Source organism: Lepus europaeus, chromosome 1 (genome assembly GCF_033115175.1).
Source record: "Lepus europaeus isolate LE1 chromosome 1, mLepTim1.pri, whole genome shotgun sequence".
Lineage (NCBI taxonomy): Eukaryota > Metazoa > Chordata > Mammalia > Lagomorpha > Leporidae > Lepus > Lepus europaeus.
This window is the reverse complement of record NC_084827.1, coordinates 14058564-14074228: the sequence shown is the minus strand read 5'-3', so window position 1 is coordinate 14074228 and position 15665 is coordinate 14058564. Positions and strand designations below refer to the sequence as shown.

Below are 15665 nucleotides of genomic sequence, written 5' to 3'. Positions count from 1 at the left end.
CTTTCGGAAAGAATGGGAAACGAGAATACTCTCTTCAGCATTTCCAAGGGACTTCCTAGATAGGCGTCCCTAAGAGAAAGATTAAGCCTTAATGAATCAGGGCAACACAGGGAACACTTCATCTTCAGTAAATCAATCGAATCGTTCCCAAAGAAGACAGTCAGGCAAAGGACTGTTGAAATTTCTATCAGTAAAAAAGCAAAATAATGCACTTGTGCTTTAAAAACATGTGCTGTAGGAGTCCGTGTTCAGAGGTGTCTGAATAGCCGGGAGGAGGTGGGTGGTCCGCTAAGGGAAGAGCTTCCGAGACAGCAGAACCCGAAGCCCTATGTCCTTATGGCCTGCCCTTCCTCTGTGGGCTTCTTCAGAACACTAGTGTTTGGGAACTGTTTGTCTTGAACAATAATGCGCCTCACTTGTTTTCACACTCAGCTTTTAAGAAGGAGTGAGATGCGCTAGGTACAGTACTGCTGGCTCCTTTCCTTCCCAATGAGCTGTGTACATTCAGTTTGCTTTAACCCAGTCCATCTCAGCACCCATGAGGCACTTGTAGCCCAGAACCCCCAAAATACACACACCAGCATCTGCCCTTCATGTGTTGTCTTCCCGTGTCTCCCAACACAATCACAAAACCACTTCCAGACGACTCTCTTTTCCCAGCAGTGGAAGTCAAGGTAAACCCTGCATTTTCTTCTCATTCCATTCTTACTATAGTAATTGCGAGGACTACACACATTCAGGGTTTAAGCCCTGGAATTTGTTCTCTTCTCTAACTGTAGTGATTTAGAGGACTATAAACATGGTTTCTGAGTGCCTGCTAAATACAGAGTTATTATGCATACCATCCCTGGGACCTAATTACTCATTTGATTAAAAAACACACCCTGAGTTTCCCTCAGTTTGCTTCTCCAGAATTGGGTTGACAAATCTGGCTTCCTTGGTAGGTTTGCTCTTCTTGCTTTCTCTCTTGTGTCCTTCTCAAAAATTTACATCCAAAAAGAAACCTGTCCAAACAACCTGGCCGTTCTTCCGTCAAAGCTGCTCTAATAGTTCCTCTTCCCAGTGGGAATTACAAACAGCTCCTCTTACATGGAGTTCCCAGAACTTAATAATTTTTAAACATTAACACCCTCACTGATCTTGAAAACAAAAACCCTGGTGAGACCCAGGATGAACTTGATTTCTCAAAACTGTGGTCCAGGTCTCTGCTCACAGGCGAAAGGACCAGAGCTCACTCTCTCAGAATTTCCTCCGATCCCAGCTCTACCACATAGTCCTCTGGGTGGTTCGTTTTGCTTCTGAGTTTTCTGGATTCCTAGCAATCTGAGGTCTCACTTGGTAGAACCAACCAAAATCTAATACTATTTCTACCATTATGTTTCTTCCTGATGTGAACTGTTGGTTAGGTCAAGGACGAGAAGATTAAGAAGGACAAAGAGCCCAAAGAAGAAGTTAAGAGCTTCATGGACAGAAAGAAGGGATTTACAGACATGAAATCACAGAATGGAGAGCTCATGACTCATAAACTTAAACATGCTGAGAATACTTTCAGGTAAGAAGGAGCGGCTACTTAACAGTGACTCTGTTCACATATGGACAAAAAAGCAGTCTCCCTATGCCGTGTCTCCAGACAGAAACGTGCTAAACAGGCAAAATTCCTGTGTTGTGAGGTTATTGGCCATTGTCTTAGAGATACACAGTCAGCAGGTCTGGCTCACTCGACACTAACAAGAGACCAGCAGTCATTACTCAGCCAGGGCTTAATCTCCTATTCCCAGTCTTTTGCAGGGCAGATCACGCTTGGCACCATGTTTTTGTTCACTGACCTAATATGCTTAGGCAAGATCAGTTTATTAAAAAAAACGCTATGACAGATTAATGTCGTTGGTTTATTTTGTATGTGATTCGGCCAACCTCATAAGAAACACTTCTCGGTACCATTTTTTAGGAATGCAATTTCTAAAGGTTGTAAATGAATGTTGCAGAGAGGCAAAATTATCCCAATGCCCAGGCACTTGGGAGATAATCAATTAAACTAAAGTAATCAGATCTCTCATCCCCAGGAGCTTGAGAATCCTTAGCGTTACTGTACACGGGAAATTTCCAAGAGGAAGGAAGAAGGCGTGGCGTGACTGCTCCCCTTTACACAGCTTGGGAAATTCTCTCGCTTAGCCTTGGTTTCCTCCTCCTTACACATACCCACCTGCATCACCTATTTTTAGGACACACTAGACCAGTCTACATCAGTAAATCCTCACTCCTGCATACGATTAAGTACTGAAGACCCCACTCATCCTGCAGAGGGACTCGGGGAGCTGCCATGGCCACCAGGCTACATGATTCTGTGTCCCATGCCCACCACACTCCCTCCACCCACTGGTGCCAAATCTCAACCTCTGTTGTGCCAGTGGCTGCTCTAGCAGAGGTATTGGAAAAGAGTCTCAGGCCCTGAGATGTGGATCTCCATGAGGTTGTTCCTTGGCAGCAGCATGGCTCGAAGGCTCTGTCTTAATGACACCTTTATTATAAGGTCCCCAAACAGGTACTGGGCAAAAGTTGGACATGCTGCTTGCACCAGTGTGTTGGTGGCATTCAGAAACAAGTAGAGCTGCTGGGAGTGGAGTGTCAGGCTCATCTAAGGGGCTAAGATGGATAAATAGGGATACGGTTGTCTTGAAAGAGTGTGGCTGTATAAACATTGGAGCAGAAACCTAGTCACAGTATGCAAAGCACACAGAAGAAAGGTGTGCCTAACAGGCCTACATACAGCTGTGTAGGAGGAAGAGAGGTAGCTTCTACACAGCAAGTCGATGGGAAAATGAAGAGTTTTTAGATGTCCACAGAAAATCTACAAAGCAAGCTGTTTCTGGCTCATAAGCTGAACCCAAAGCGTGCCGAAATGTCTGTAACTTAGTGTTTTCAATCCCTGTACTACTGTATCGGATTACTGAAAAATGTTCAATGACTATGACCTAATATGAATATTATTTCATTACTTGGTGGTTTAAAATATGTTTTGTAGGTGTAAGGCTTTTTTAAGGATACACGTTTTAGTTTTCTAAGAGAAACAATGTTTTAAACTCTGTTCTTATAAAGAAGTTTGGTTTAACAATTAGCAAATTCGCCAAGGTGCTTAGCCAACGTTCAGATTAATAATTAGCATGCCTATGTGTAGCCCTCCAAAGAACTAGAGAATTCAAAGAGAAAATTATCAAAGAATTGGAAATGTTTTGAGTACCGAAAATGTTTAAATGAGACTCTTGCCTTGATTTTTCTGTCTTTGGGCAGAAAAGAAACACAAGAACAAGCTGCCTCCATATTACTCATTGTCGTGAGCTGCCAGCATCTGTGTTTGCTTTCACTCGTGTTGATGTGCACAGAGGCATGGTTTTGCTTCCCATCCTTACAAAATGAGAAGCAAGGAAGGGAGGGGGAGCCTCTATTTCTAGAAACTTAGTACCTGCTGGCTTAACAGCAAACAGGCTTTGTTCTTCATGACCAAAGGTTTGATGTTTGTCGTAAACCTAGCAAAGGCAAAGATAGAACTTCATGAAAGAAATTTCCATGTAAGTGGTACCCTAATGCTAAAGGCAGGTCCACATATATAAGTCAAGGTCATGCAGACAAAACTCTTTCTCCTGTTTTGAGCATAGCTTCTTATGATTGATTTCATTACCATCTCCTTTGATAATCCTGTCTTCATGTAACAAAACTGTTGTCCCTGAAACATGACACAAAGCTCTCCAATTGAATGAACAAGTGATGGAGACAGATTATACCAAGGATTTCAGAGAAAGTACAGAAGGAGGGTTTAATTGTTGTGCATAGCGACGGATCATAGCTAGCTTTCTGTAGCGATAAATACAAGTCTGTAAGTGACGATGTTAGAATATTTCACTGGGTGGGTAGGAGGACTAGTCCCTAATGATGGACGCCTTGATTGTCCAAAACAAAGACACAGCGACACCTAGTGGAATCCAGAGAGATTTCTGCAGATGTGTTTTGCCACTCCAGCTCTTGGGAACACAGAGAGGGCAGAATCATTTCTGAAGTTACAAGGACCTGCAGTGGGCTGGGAGAGGGGTCAAAGGCCTGTAAGCCTAAAACCCTGGGGGAAAAAACAATGTAAGGTTTTAAGACAGCTCAGTTTGAGTTCAAAATACAAGTTTATCTTCAAAGTTTATCAAGAACCGAAAACATTCATTTTAAACTTTTGAACTTCAACCCTTAGTAAGAAATAAGTTTTGCATCATGGCCCAGTATATACCTATATGCTAGTAAATATTTGCAATGAGACAAACATTCAAGACATAGTATTTTTTCCATTGCTCTATGCAATGCACGCTGGTTTTTCTATTATATTTTTCAATGCTGGTTATAATCCACTAATTGCTTTTCCATTATACCGCTTGAAAAACATTGTCCTAGAACATAGTATATTCAGAACTACCCCAATGTTTAATATTATGAGATATTACCTAAATATTATGATATACCCTATAAGATCAAGATTGTTTAATGTATATCTTGAACTGTTCATTGTTTTATTCACTCTCTTGCTCCATAAGCAGAAACCCTGTGACATTGTCTGCATGGAGTAAAAGACACAGATTCATCCGTTCTAAGACAAATGTGTCAGGAACTGGCTCCCTTTGTTCAGCTCTAGTTAAGAAAAGCCTCTCACTACTTGTTAATAAGTATTTAAATGGCAACAAGCTATATGTTTGTCTCGTAGTTTAAGACTAACTACACCAAGGCCCTTTGAACACACCACTAAATTCTTGTGAATAAAGCCCCAGGCTGATCTAACTACTGTGAATTCTACTTTAGTGGAAATAACATGTTCTGCTGAAGTTCTACTTCTACTCCTGTTAGTGTCAAAATCATCAGTGTTCTAAAGGAACGTGGGTCCGTAGGTGCTAATGCTATCTTCCCATCTTCTTACATGATTTCTGCAAATCATTAAGAACTCCAGTTCTGAAATAAAATTTGAACACAAGGACTTGGGATAGCAGTCTGTCTTCAGTTAACAGGATCCAGATTCTGCAATGAAGTCCCTGTGCTCCCCCCAACTTTTTTTTTTTTAAGATTTATCTTATTTATTTGAAAGACAGAGTTACAGAGAGAGAGAGAGAAAGAGAGAGGAACAGAGAGGTCTTCCATCCAGTGGTTCACTCCCAGATAACCGCAACGGCCAGAGCTGAGCTGATCTGAAGTCAGGAACCAGGAGCTTCTTCCAGGTCTCCCATGCAGATGCAGGGGCCCAAGGACTTGGGCCATCTTCTGCTGCTTTCCCAGGACATAACAGAGAGTTGGATCAGAAGTGGAGCAGCTGGGACTTGAACCAGGGTCCATATGGGATGCCGGCACTGCAGGCGGCAGCTTTACCACAGCGCCGGCCCCCGCCCTGTGTTCCCTTTTAATCACCAAAGAAAAATTCAGTGTCAACTTCAACTTTGGTTCCTGCTTACAAGATTACTCATTTTCTTCCTGCTCTCTATCTGGGCTATCTGCTTCCTCTCAGGCAGGGACAGTAGCTAGACCTAGAGTGTAGACATTCTTAGGAAGCATCCCTCCCGAATTCTCCACCCTCCACGTTTGAGGGGATAGGGTGGGAGGCGGGTTAACATGCTCTGTTCCAATTGATTCATCATTTTATAACAAATCATATTTAACTCAGATATAATTACAGTTGTAGTGGAAAAAAAGTGCAATTGCTGGGGAAGCATTAGGATCCGGTCAGGACTTATTCACTTTCTAGCTATCAAACTTTGGGTAAATTATTTTTTCACCTTCTTTCTTTCCCCTTATTTGGTGATGACAAATCTAACCTGAGAAGCTCCCAGCTATTGTGACCATTAAAAGAGATGAAGAAGGGGCCGGCGCTGTGGTGGTGCGGGTAAAGCCACCGCCTGCAGTGCCAGCATCCCCTATGGGTGCTGGTTCAAGTCCCAGCTGCTCCACTTTTGATATAGCTCTCTGCTATGGCCTGGGAAAGCAGTAGAAGATGGCCCAAGTCTTTGGGCCTCTGTGTGGGAGACCGGGAGGAAGCTGCTGGCTCCTGGCTTTGAATCAGCACAGCTCTGGCTGTTGCAGCCAGTTGAGGAGTGAACCAGTGGATGGAAGACCTCTCTCTCTCTCTCTCTGCCTCTCTCTCTCTGTGTAATTCTGACTTTCAAATAAATAAATAAATCTTTAAAAAAGAGAGATGAAGAATATGAAAAAGATTTATAAAGCATAAAGTAGCAACTAAGCATATCATAGAGAACTAATTAGGTCATATGAAGTCCTCATGGGAACATGAGTATTTCAGTCATGTTGAGGTCCAAGAGGGCAAAATACATGGTGCCTCCTCATCAGGCACTCCCCTGGAGCAGCCCTGTAAGAAACAGACAAATGTTCTGTGCTCAACTCAAGGGGCAATGGCTGATCTCCTCTGCAGGAAATCTGTGGTCAGGGTCAAGGTCAAGGCAAAGTTGTGGATGGATGGATTTATTTCAGCAGCCGTCCCAAGTGCCTGAGCCTCTCTGTCTTCCTCCTGATCCAGGATTCCAGGTAGACCTAAGTGAACTGGTAACTTAATGGACGAGAATAATAAAGCCACTCTACAGTGCATAAGAAGTAACGTTTTAGGCTGCAAACCTCTCTTTCTAATAACAGGCAATCTTTATGAATGATATGTAAGCTAATGTTTATTTAATATTTACTCCCATGGGACCCAAAGAATAGTTCACCAAGGTGAATAGAATGACGAGTGTTTGCCCCATTTTTCTCCATGTTACAGCATATAGCGTGTATTTGTTTTTAACCGTGGCAATTAAAACCCCGCTGTGTAACATACAATTTGCCATCTTAACCACGTTTAAATGCACGCTTCAGTAGTGCAAAGCACATTCACAATGCTGCACAACAGATCTCCAAAACACTTGGATCTTACGCATACCTGCATACTCACGCCACAGCTCCCTATGTTTCATTGCGCCCAACCCCTCCTAGCCACCACTCTGCGTTCTATGAATTCCACTACATCGATTCCTCATGGACGTGGCATTGGCCTGAACTGCCTCTTTACAACTGTCTGCGTGCGGTTTCTTTTCTCTTGAAGGCTGGCTACTCTCCCTGTGCCTGGCTGTACCATATACCCCGTTTTCCATATGGCTACACCACTTCACAACCCCAGCCACGTGCCCATCTGCTTTGGTTTACAACCGGGAACACCAAGAGAAGGTGGCTCCTGTAAAGATCTTGGGACTGGCCACCTCCCGCTCCACCTGGGGTGTGGGTCCAGTGGCAAGGGCCAAGCAGAGGGCCTCGGGCCAGGGGCGCCAGGCCTGCACACTGGAATCCGCATTCCTCCGGGGGAGGCAGCCGGGCGTGTCAACCCCCTTTCCATTTCCCCGCAGCCCCGGCCGCTCGGGAGCGAGACCAAGCGGGGACGCTCAGGAGGCCGAAGCCGGCAAGCGGCTGGAGGAGCTGCGCCGCCGCCGCGGGGAGACCGAGAGCGAGGAGTTCGAGAAGCTCAAACAGAAGCAGCAGGAGGCGGCCCTGGAGCTGGAGGAGCTGAAGAAGAAGAGGGAGGAGCGAAGGAAAGTCCTGGAGGAGGAAGAGCAGCGCAAGAAGCAGGAGGAGGCCGACCGGAAAGTGCGGGAGGAGGTAAGGAGCGCGCAGCCCTGCGCACCTCCTGGCCCCTGTGCCAGAGCGCGGCCCTGCGCACCTCCTGGCTCCTGTGCCAGAGCGCGGCCCTGCCCCAGAGCGCACCCCTGCGCACCTCCTGGGCCGGAGCGCGCCCTGAGAACCTCCTGACTCCTGTGCCAGAGCGCAGTCCTGCGCACCTCCTGGCCCGGAGCGTGCCCTGCGCACCCTCCTGGCCCCTGCCCCAGAGCACACCCCTGCGCACCTCCTGGCCCCTGCGCACCTCCTGGCCCCTCCTTAGACTGTTTCAAGAATGATAAGCTTACTGTGCACTAGGCACGGTGCTAAAGGCTGCAGACCTGCTACTGTATCCGGTTTTCCCAAGAACTCTCTGAGGAGGGTTGTCATCCCCGGTTTTAACGGATGAAGCCAGCGCATGGAGTGGGTTTCTTTGGTTTTTTCTTTCGTAATTTTCCCAAGCGCCCAGTTGTCTTAACCCTACAGTGGAGAAACTTAGGGAGCTGGAAGGATGAAAGTTTGGCAAATGGTATGTGAGAGCTTTTTTCTAACATTGGAAGAGTTGGGTTTTTTTTTTTTTTCCCCCAGATTTAGTCACTTATTTGAAAGGCAGAGTTACACAGAAGCAGAGAGAGAGAGAGAGAGAGAGAGAGAGAGAGGGGTCTTCCATCTGATGGTTCACTCCCCAAATGGCCGCAAACGGCTGGAGCTGGCCTGATCCAAAGCCAGGAGCCAGGAGCTTCTTCCAGGTCTCCCACGCGGGTGCAGTGGCCCAAAGACTTGGGCCATCTTCTACTGCGGAGAGCTGGATCAGAAGTGGAGCAGCTGGTTCTTGAACTGGTGCCCATATGGGATGCCGGCGCTGCGGCAGCCTCACCTGCTATGCCACAGTGCTGGAAGCTAGAAGGAGTTTAATAGAGATTTTCCAAATCATTTTTGTGGGTTCTATAATGTATTAACTTGTGTTAAAATGTGGACAGGACAGAATCTGCTTGTTCCCTGCTGCATACCCAGGAACCAGTGCAGTGCCCCGCACCCCCGTGCAGCAGGGACCCTATCATTATGAGCGGATGAATTTGTTCCCTCTTTTAAAGACCAAACCAAATCTACAGATAAAGTTACAAGGAGGAACATGTTGGCGCAGCATTGGAACAAATGCTAACCAACTCTCACTTCCACTGCTGCACTTTACAAAGTGCATTCTTCCCTTTCATCCTGAAGTACATTCTCATTTTATGGACAGAGAAACCAGGCATCAAACACTTCACGTGCGTCACTTGAAGATTCTTGACTAATACGTGATTCCGTCGTTGGACCCAGCTTTTCCAGCTCTGAGCCTGGATCTTCTGCAATAATGATCTCACATCACTCAGATTGTGCAAAAGGACTTTCAATAGCTTTTGGATATAGATTCTTTACCAAAGTTCCCTGAACGGGTGGAGAATTAGGATCAGTTATTCCCAGGTCTCTTCCAACTCCAACTTTCAACGACCCAAAGACCTTGGGATGGAAAGTGGTTGGGATGGTAGGGTTTTAGAATCAAGCGTACCCTTGTATCCCAGCTCGGCCACGTAGAAGCTGGGACCTTGGAGACCTGTCGGCTACTCCAAGTCTTCACTCCTTCCTGAGGTGGTGCCTGCTTTGCAGGATCATTCTGACAATTAGGCAGACTGTTACAGTCACGATGCTTGGCACATGACAGCTGTTCAAGAAGCAGTAGTGGTAGGGGCTGTTATGATTATCTAGAAGAGGAGAGTACCGGGGAAAGCAGAACTGGATTGGAACCTGGAGATTATTTGGTCCAAGCTCCTACCAGGCACAGGCTGTTTCTGCAATGTCTTCTGACGGCTGGACCCTGAGTCACTGCTGGAGAGCGTCCAATGACAGTGACCTCGGAGTGGGAAAGCTACAAAAATGGCATAGATCTTTCCAAAAATCAATCTTAGAGGATGTACAACTTGCTCAGAGCTCTGAACTTCTTGCCTAACTGAGAAGACAGTGTAGAATATTCTAGACTAGAAATAAAGGCATAGAGCAGTTAGTGGGAGAGATTGTAAACATCAGTGATTTCACCACTATGGCACGCTGGCCACATTATTTCAGATTTGTCAAATCATCTGAAAGAATCTTTTTCATTGAGGTGTGAGGCAACCATAAAATCATTTCTTGATGAGAATTGACCTTTGGCTTAGTTTCGTTTACTGAGGATGAAAATTGACCTTTGGCTTAGTTTTTGTTTTCTAAACTGTTTAGGGGAATAACTGTCCAAGGTTTTGCTTGCCCTCTAGGTACCTGGAGATAACCTCTGAGTAACCTTAACATTTTTCTGTTACTATAATGGGAACCTAATAATATGTTTTGACTTGCATTTCTGGCTTACGGGAAACTTCTTTTTTTTGATTTTTTAGTTTTTGAAAATTATGAGGGTAAGCAGTAAAGTGTAAACACAGCTGGTAAATAATACATAATGAAATCATCAGCAGAGCAGAGACACGGTGTCCCCAAAAATTAGCAAGGACAGTCTTCGGCTTCCCTAATGTGAGTCGGGGGTCATTACAACCGTGGACTGCACAAAAATCGCCTGAGGCTAAACTCCACAGAGCGCTCACCCCAAAACCCTGCAGCCTTAGACCTCCGATGCAGCAACATTTTGCCACGCGGGTATCACAGCTGTGGGCGTGGCAGATGTACATAAATTTTCATGTGTGCCATCTCATCAATCTTCATGTGTGTCATAGGATGTAGGTAAAAGGGATATTCATATTCATTGTACACATTCAGAAATGGAAGGTTAGGGTTAAAGGATTCATAGGACGGGGATGAAAATGCATCATTTTTATGGACTCACCATACTAAGCACTAGTCTAAGCATTTTACTGTGCTTGCAAACACAGAGCTCATGAAAACCCTACGAAGTGGGTGCTATTATTATGTTTATATCTGAAGCAGAGACCAAGCTGGTAAACAGCATGTTCAGGGTCACACAGAGGGAGAGCAGCAGCCACAGTAGAATGCGAGTCCACACAGCTGGACTCCAGTGCCCAGGGTTATCCTCTGAGCACCCTTGGAGACAGGGGTGGTTTCCACCCTCGAGCCTGAGATGTTGCTTCTCCAACCAGTGCCCTTTCTCTACAGCCTCCAGCCTGGCCATGATGTCCTTGTATTTGCTCGTTCTCTCCTAGGAAGAGAAAAGAAGGCTAAAGGAAGAGATCGAAAGGCGACGGGCAGAGGCTGCTGAGAAGCGCCAGAAGATGCCAGAAGACGGCCTGGCAGATGACAAGAAGCCTTTCAAGTGCTTCACTCCCAAAGGTTCATCTCTCAAGGTATTGTCTTGCCAAAAAACCTCCTTATAACACCACTCATATCATATAAAATGCCGAAGCGTGGTTTAACCCCTTAATTGGTTGTTGATCATTCAAAACCTTTGTTTTGTTGATTTTTTGCTTTCCTTCTATGTCAGCCTTTTGGGGCTGCTCTAACAAAATACCCAAGATGGAACAACTGAAATGTGTTACTTCCAATACTGGAGGCTGAGAGATCCAAGATCCAGGCACCAGCAGGTTCAGTATCGAGGCAGAGCCTGTTAGCCATGGATGGCGCTGCACTGTGTCCTTACGTGGTAGAAGGAGAAGGAAAGGAGGCACACAAGCTCCCTCAGGCCTCTTCTGTCAGCCATGAGTCCCATTCATGAGGGCTCTGTGCTCATGACCTGGTCTCCTGCCGAAGGTCCCACCTCCTAATACAAACGTGATCATGAAATCAAGCTACATCAGCGACTCTAGGTACAAAAGGAGGAGTTAGAAGTCAGAGAGCCTCTGATTTTAGAGTAGAGAGATGGCCAAGGTTAGAAGGTGGTCCCTGGATCAGAAAGATGCTGACAGTGTTACAAAGGATAAGTCTCCGCCCTGCCGTCATGCTGACTTTTTCTCTATCCTGTTCTCCATTCCACCTGCCACACATCTTGCAACGTGCATTTCTTTGCTAGAAATGTCCCTTTTCCTCTAACCCATGTGCTCCTACCCTTACCTCCATACACTGATTTTTGACGCTGCAAACTACAAATCTCAGCCCAAATTCAAGACTCCTGAAAAGCCTTCTTCAACTCCCCCAGAGTTCCTTCTCTTATAGATGTAACATTTACTTTTAATCTGTATTATGTATCTGCCATTGAGTCTTAAATATTGATGTGTGTTATTATTCTTCCCTAGCAAATCGTGTGCTCCTTCTTTATTTATTTATTTGAAAGTCAGAGTTACAGAGACAGAGACAGACAGACAGAGATCTTCCATCTGTTGGTTCACTTCCCAGATGGCTATAATGACTAGGGCTGAGCCAGGCCAAAGCCAGCAGCCAGGAGCTTCATCTGGGTCTCCCACACAGATGGCAGGAGCCCAAGTGCTTGGGCCACCCTGTGCTGCTTTCCTAGGCCATTAGCAGAGAACTGGATTGGAAGTGGAGCAGCCAGGATACAGATACAAACCAGCACCCATATCGGTGTCACAGGTGTCAGCTTTTCTCACTGTGCCACATGCTGGCCCCTAAATGATGTGCTCTTTAAGAATGGGCCCTTAACTATCTTGGTCTGCTCAGGCTGCCATAACTAAGCTCCCTGGATTGGTCTGCCCAATTCTGGAGTCTGAAACATTCAAGATGAAGGTGCTGGCCAGTTCAGCCTCTGCTAAGAGCATATGGATGATCACCGTTTCAACTGGATCCTCCCAGGGTAGAAAGAGTGAGCACACAGTATCTAGTGTCTCTTCTTGTAAGGGTTTTAATCCTATTAGATGAGGGCCCCACCCCAATGACTTCATTTCCCCTTAGTTACTTTCTCAGAGCCTCAACTCCAGATATAGCCATAAGGCCAGGGGTAGGGTAGGGGTGGCAGGGGAAGGTTTCAAAATGTAAATTTTAGAGGGACACAACTCAGTCCATAGCACTGTCTTATTTACTGCTGGGAAGATAACTTTAAATGGAAGATACTCAAAATATAATTTATTGGTTGATAGTTTGACTGACAAGCTGTTTGGCTTAGATGAGTGGCTAGATGGATGGATGGATAGATGGATAGATGGATGGATAGAGGCAAGGATTGGAAATATTAAAAGTGCCAGTCCACTGTATGGTTCTAAACTATTTAACCTCATTCACCTGTAAACTTTTTGTACAGAAAAGCATTTCTAAGTTTATAATTAAAATCAGAGAAAAATGTTTATTTTATGGATCCATAATATCCCATAAATGCTAGGCTCCCTATATAGCCCTTTTTTGTATAATTTTTTAGTAAAGGTTTGCATTTATCTTTGTAAGAAATCATTAAAAAGAATGAAATTACTTTACCAACATCTATAAAGTGTTGATTCAGCTGATATTAGGAATAGAGCATGTTTTTCAAATTCTTTGGGTGTTTATTAATTTTTTGTAAATCCCAGTTCTGTCCTACATTGTAGGAGATACTAGGGGTATCATGAACTAAATGTGTACCTCTCCAAATTCGTATTTGGAGGTGAGGCCTTTGGGAGGCAGTCGGGTCGTGGAGGTGGTGCCCTCCTGGTAGGACTGGTACCCTAAGAACAAGACACAAGAGAGCTTGCCAGTGGAAGATGGCCCAAGTCCCTGTGCACCTGCACCCATGTGGGAGATCCAGAAGAGACTCCTGGCTCCTGGCTTCAGATCAGCACAACTCCAGCCATTGTGGCCATCTGGGGTCTGACTGTCCCCAGACTGTTCTGGACAGGACAGGAAATGGAAGCTTCCAGCGTGTGCGTGTTGTGTACGTGCAATCATAGTCAAAGAAGCTTTGACAGTTGCTGATATTGACAGCTGCTGGGTGTCAGAGGATTTCTAGCCTGGAGCTGGGTAGCCAGGTATCACATCTGCCAACGTACGAAGATCACTTGAATTTAAGTTATAGGGCTTCAGGAAGAGATAATATTTGGTTTGACAGCCTTCACTGTGGCAAAAAGAAGTTTCTAGCATTTAAAAAAAAATGAATTCATTAAGGACTACTGAACTGTCAGGTTAGCATGTATCCATCACAGCTCCTCTGGATTTCTTTCTTTCTTTCCCACTTGGGCTAAGGGCAGTTTAATGGGGAAGCCTCCATCCTTTCTGAGGAGCTTTGCCCACCCTCATTCTCTTCCCCATTCCCATCTTTTGCAGGAGAAAGTCAAGTTCAACGCTGTGCTCACCACCTACCGAGTTAGGAAATCAGGCTAAGCAATAGTGAATAGTTCACAACTCTTAGGTTTCTTGTTTGATCCTGTTATATAGCAAATATATAGTTAAGTCATTCTGGGAATTTTTTTCTTAATCAAATAGCATAATTTGTCTGCACTCATATGAGTATGTCCTAAAAGGTTAATAACATGTATTATAGAGAAGAAATTATTATAGTCACGTATTTTAAATATTGTGCCCTGACTTACATTGATTCAGGGGCTTGTTCATTTTATTTCAATATGGTTATAATTGGCCTCTAGAAAATACATTTTTCTACATTTTCTATATCCTCTGCCAATCCTAACTGCAGCCCTCAAATCTCACTATCAAATACCGTATCCGGAGTTCTGAAAGCAGAGTCAACACTTTTACAGATGTTGGTAAGGGCAGAGTTCCTGTGTGTAGTATCCGAATGCCCTTCAATACTCTGGCTTTTGGATTCACCTTGTTCAGGAATGATACTGGCATGGGCTGAGAAACAAGTGTGTACAAGCTAAAACCATTAACTGGATTTATTGCATTTTTCAATTCCTAGATAGAAGAGCGAGCAGAGTTTTTGAACAAGTCTGTGCAGAAAAGGTAAATGTGGTTGATTGTTCATTTACGAAAAGTTAGCTCTTATATGTATGGAATGATTCTCATATTTTTACACATATTTTTCTTTTCTTTTTTTTTTTTTTTTTTTTTTGTAGCAGTGGTGTCAAATCAACTCATCAAGCAGCAGTCGTGTCCAAGATTGACAGCAGACTGGAGCAGTACACCAGTGCAATCGAGGTGAGAATTGTTTTCAGAATGATGGCCCTGTGGAGCTGAAGGTCATAGGAACACTCAGAACAAGAATCAACTCCAGTAGCCGCAATAGTGGTTGAATATTAATGATGCTATGTGGGCATTTGAGCACACACTGCTTGAGTCACCCACATCCAATACTGGAGTGCCCGGGGTGGAGTCCCACCTCCGCGTCTGGTCCAGCTTCCTTCTGAAGTGCCTGGGAAGCAGCAGATGATGGCTCGAGTACTGGAGGTCCTGCCTCCTACGTGGATACCTGGATAGAGTTCCTGACTCCTGGCTTTGGCCTGGCCCAGCCCCAGCTGTTGCAAGCAATTGGGGAATGAAAAAGAGGAATAAAAATTTATCTATATCTATATCTATATCTATCTTGCTCTGCCTTTCAAATGAATAAAAATGAATACCATTTGGAATAAAGGAATAAGGAATATGCCTTATTATACTTTGAACTAGTTTTTGAGAAGTATAGAAATAAAAGATAAATTATGGAACAGTTTTCAATAAAATCACCCTGAATATTCTTTAATAAAGGGCTTTATTGTTTTAATAAATGAGTTCCTAGGTGTGTAACTATGTTATGTATATGTTCACAGTATATCTTCAATACCCTTAATTCCTCATGAACTGTGTTCCTAAATGTGGTTAACCTCTTACAATCCTACATAGTCCTCTTTTGTTTATAAAAATTTTGATTATCAAAGAAAATTAGTAGTATAAAGTAATGTAAAGACAATAGTCAACTTAAATTTAAGCATTAGTTTCAAATAGACTGTTTCCTATTTGTTTTATGCTTCTGGCTACTCCAACTTTTTTCCAACTCAATTGGCCTGTATGTTTTACTCTGGAAATAATGCATACTTCCAAGTACCAAAGCACTAAGAGGTAGGTGTCATTCATCATGTAGGAACCTGCTGTGTAGACCTTAGCCAGTGGTTTTGGTCTCGTGCTGTATTGGAACACCTGCTGTGATGCAATTGATCCATTTCATTTAATTTTATCCTCTCCTT

At 44.3% G+C, this 15665-nt stretch overlaps 1 protein-coding gene across 6 annotated transcripts in view; it reads left to right on the top strand.

The window, feature by feature from the left end:
* Window positions 1-15665, top strand: part of CALD1 (caldesmon 1) — a 193789-nt gene that overhangs the window by 165348 nt on the left and 12776 nt on the right. For 5 of the 6 annotated variants that reach the window (XM_062198303.1, XM_062198037.1, XM_062197973.1 and 2 more), the window contains 5 exons: window positions 1407-1552; window positions 7404-7653; window positions 10833-10973; window positions 14405-14448; window positions 14562-14643. In XM_062198303.1, the coding sequence (XP_062054287.1) occupies window positions 1407-1552; window positions 7404-7653; window positions 10833-10973; window positions 14405-14448; window positions 14562-14643 (663 nt within the window). The remainder of the gene's footprint in view (window positions 1-1406; window positions 1553-7403; window positions 7654-10832; window positions 10974-14404; window positions 14449-14561; window positions 14644-15665) is intronic. The other variant, XM_062198107.1, reaches the window with a different exon arrangement.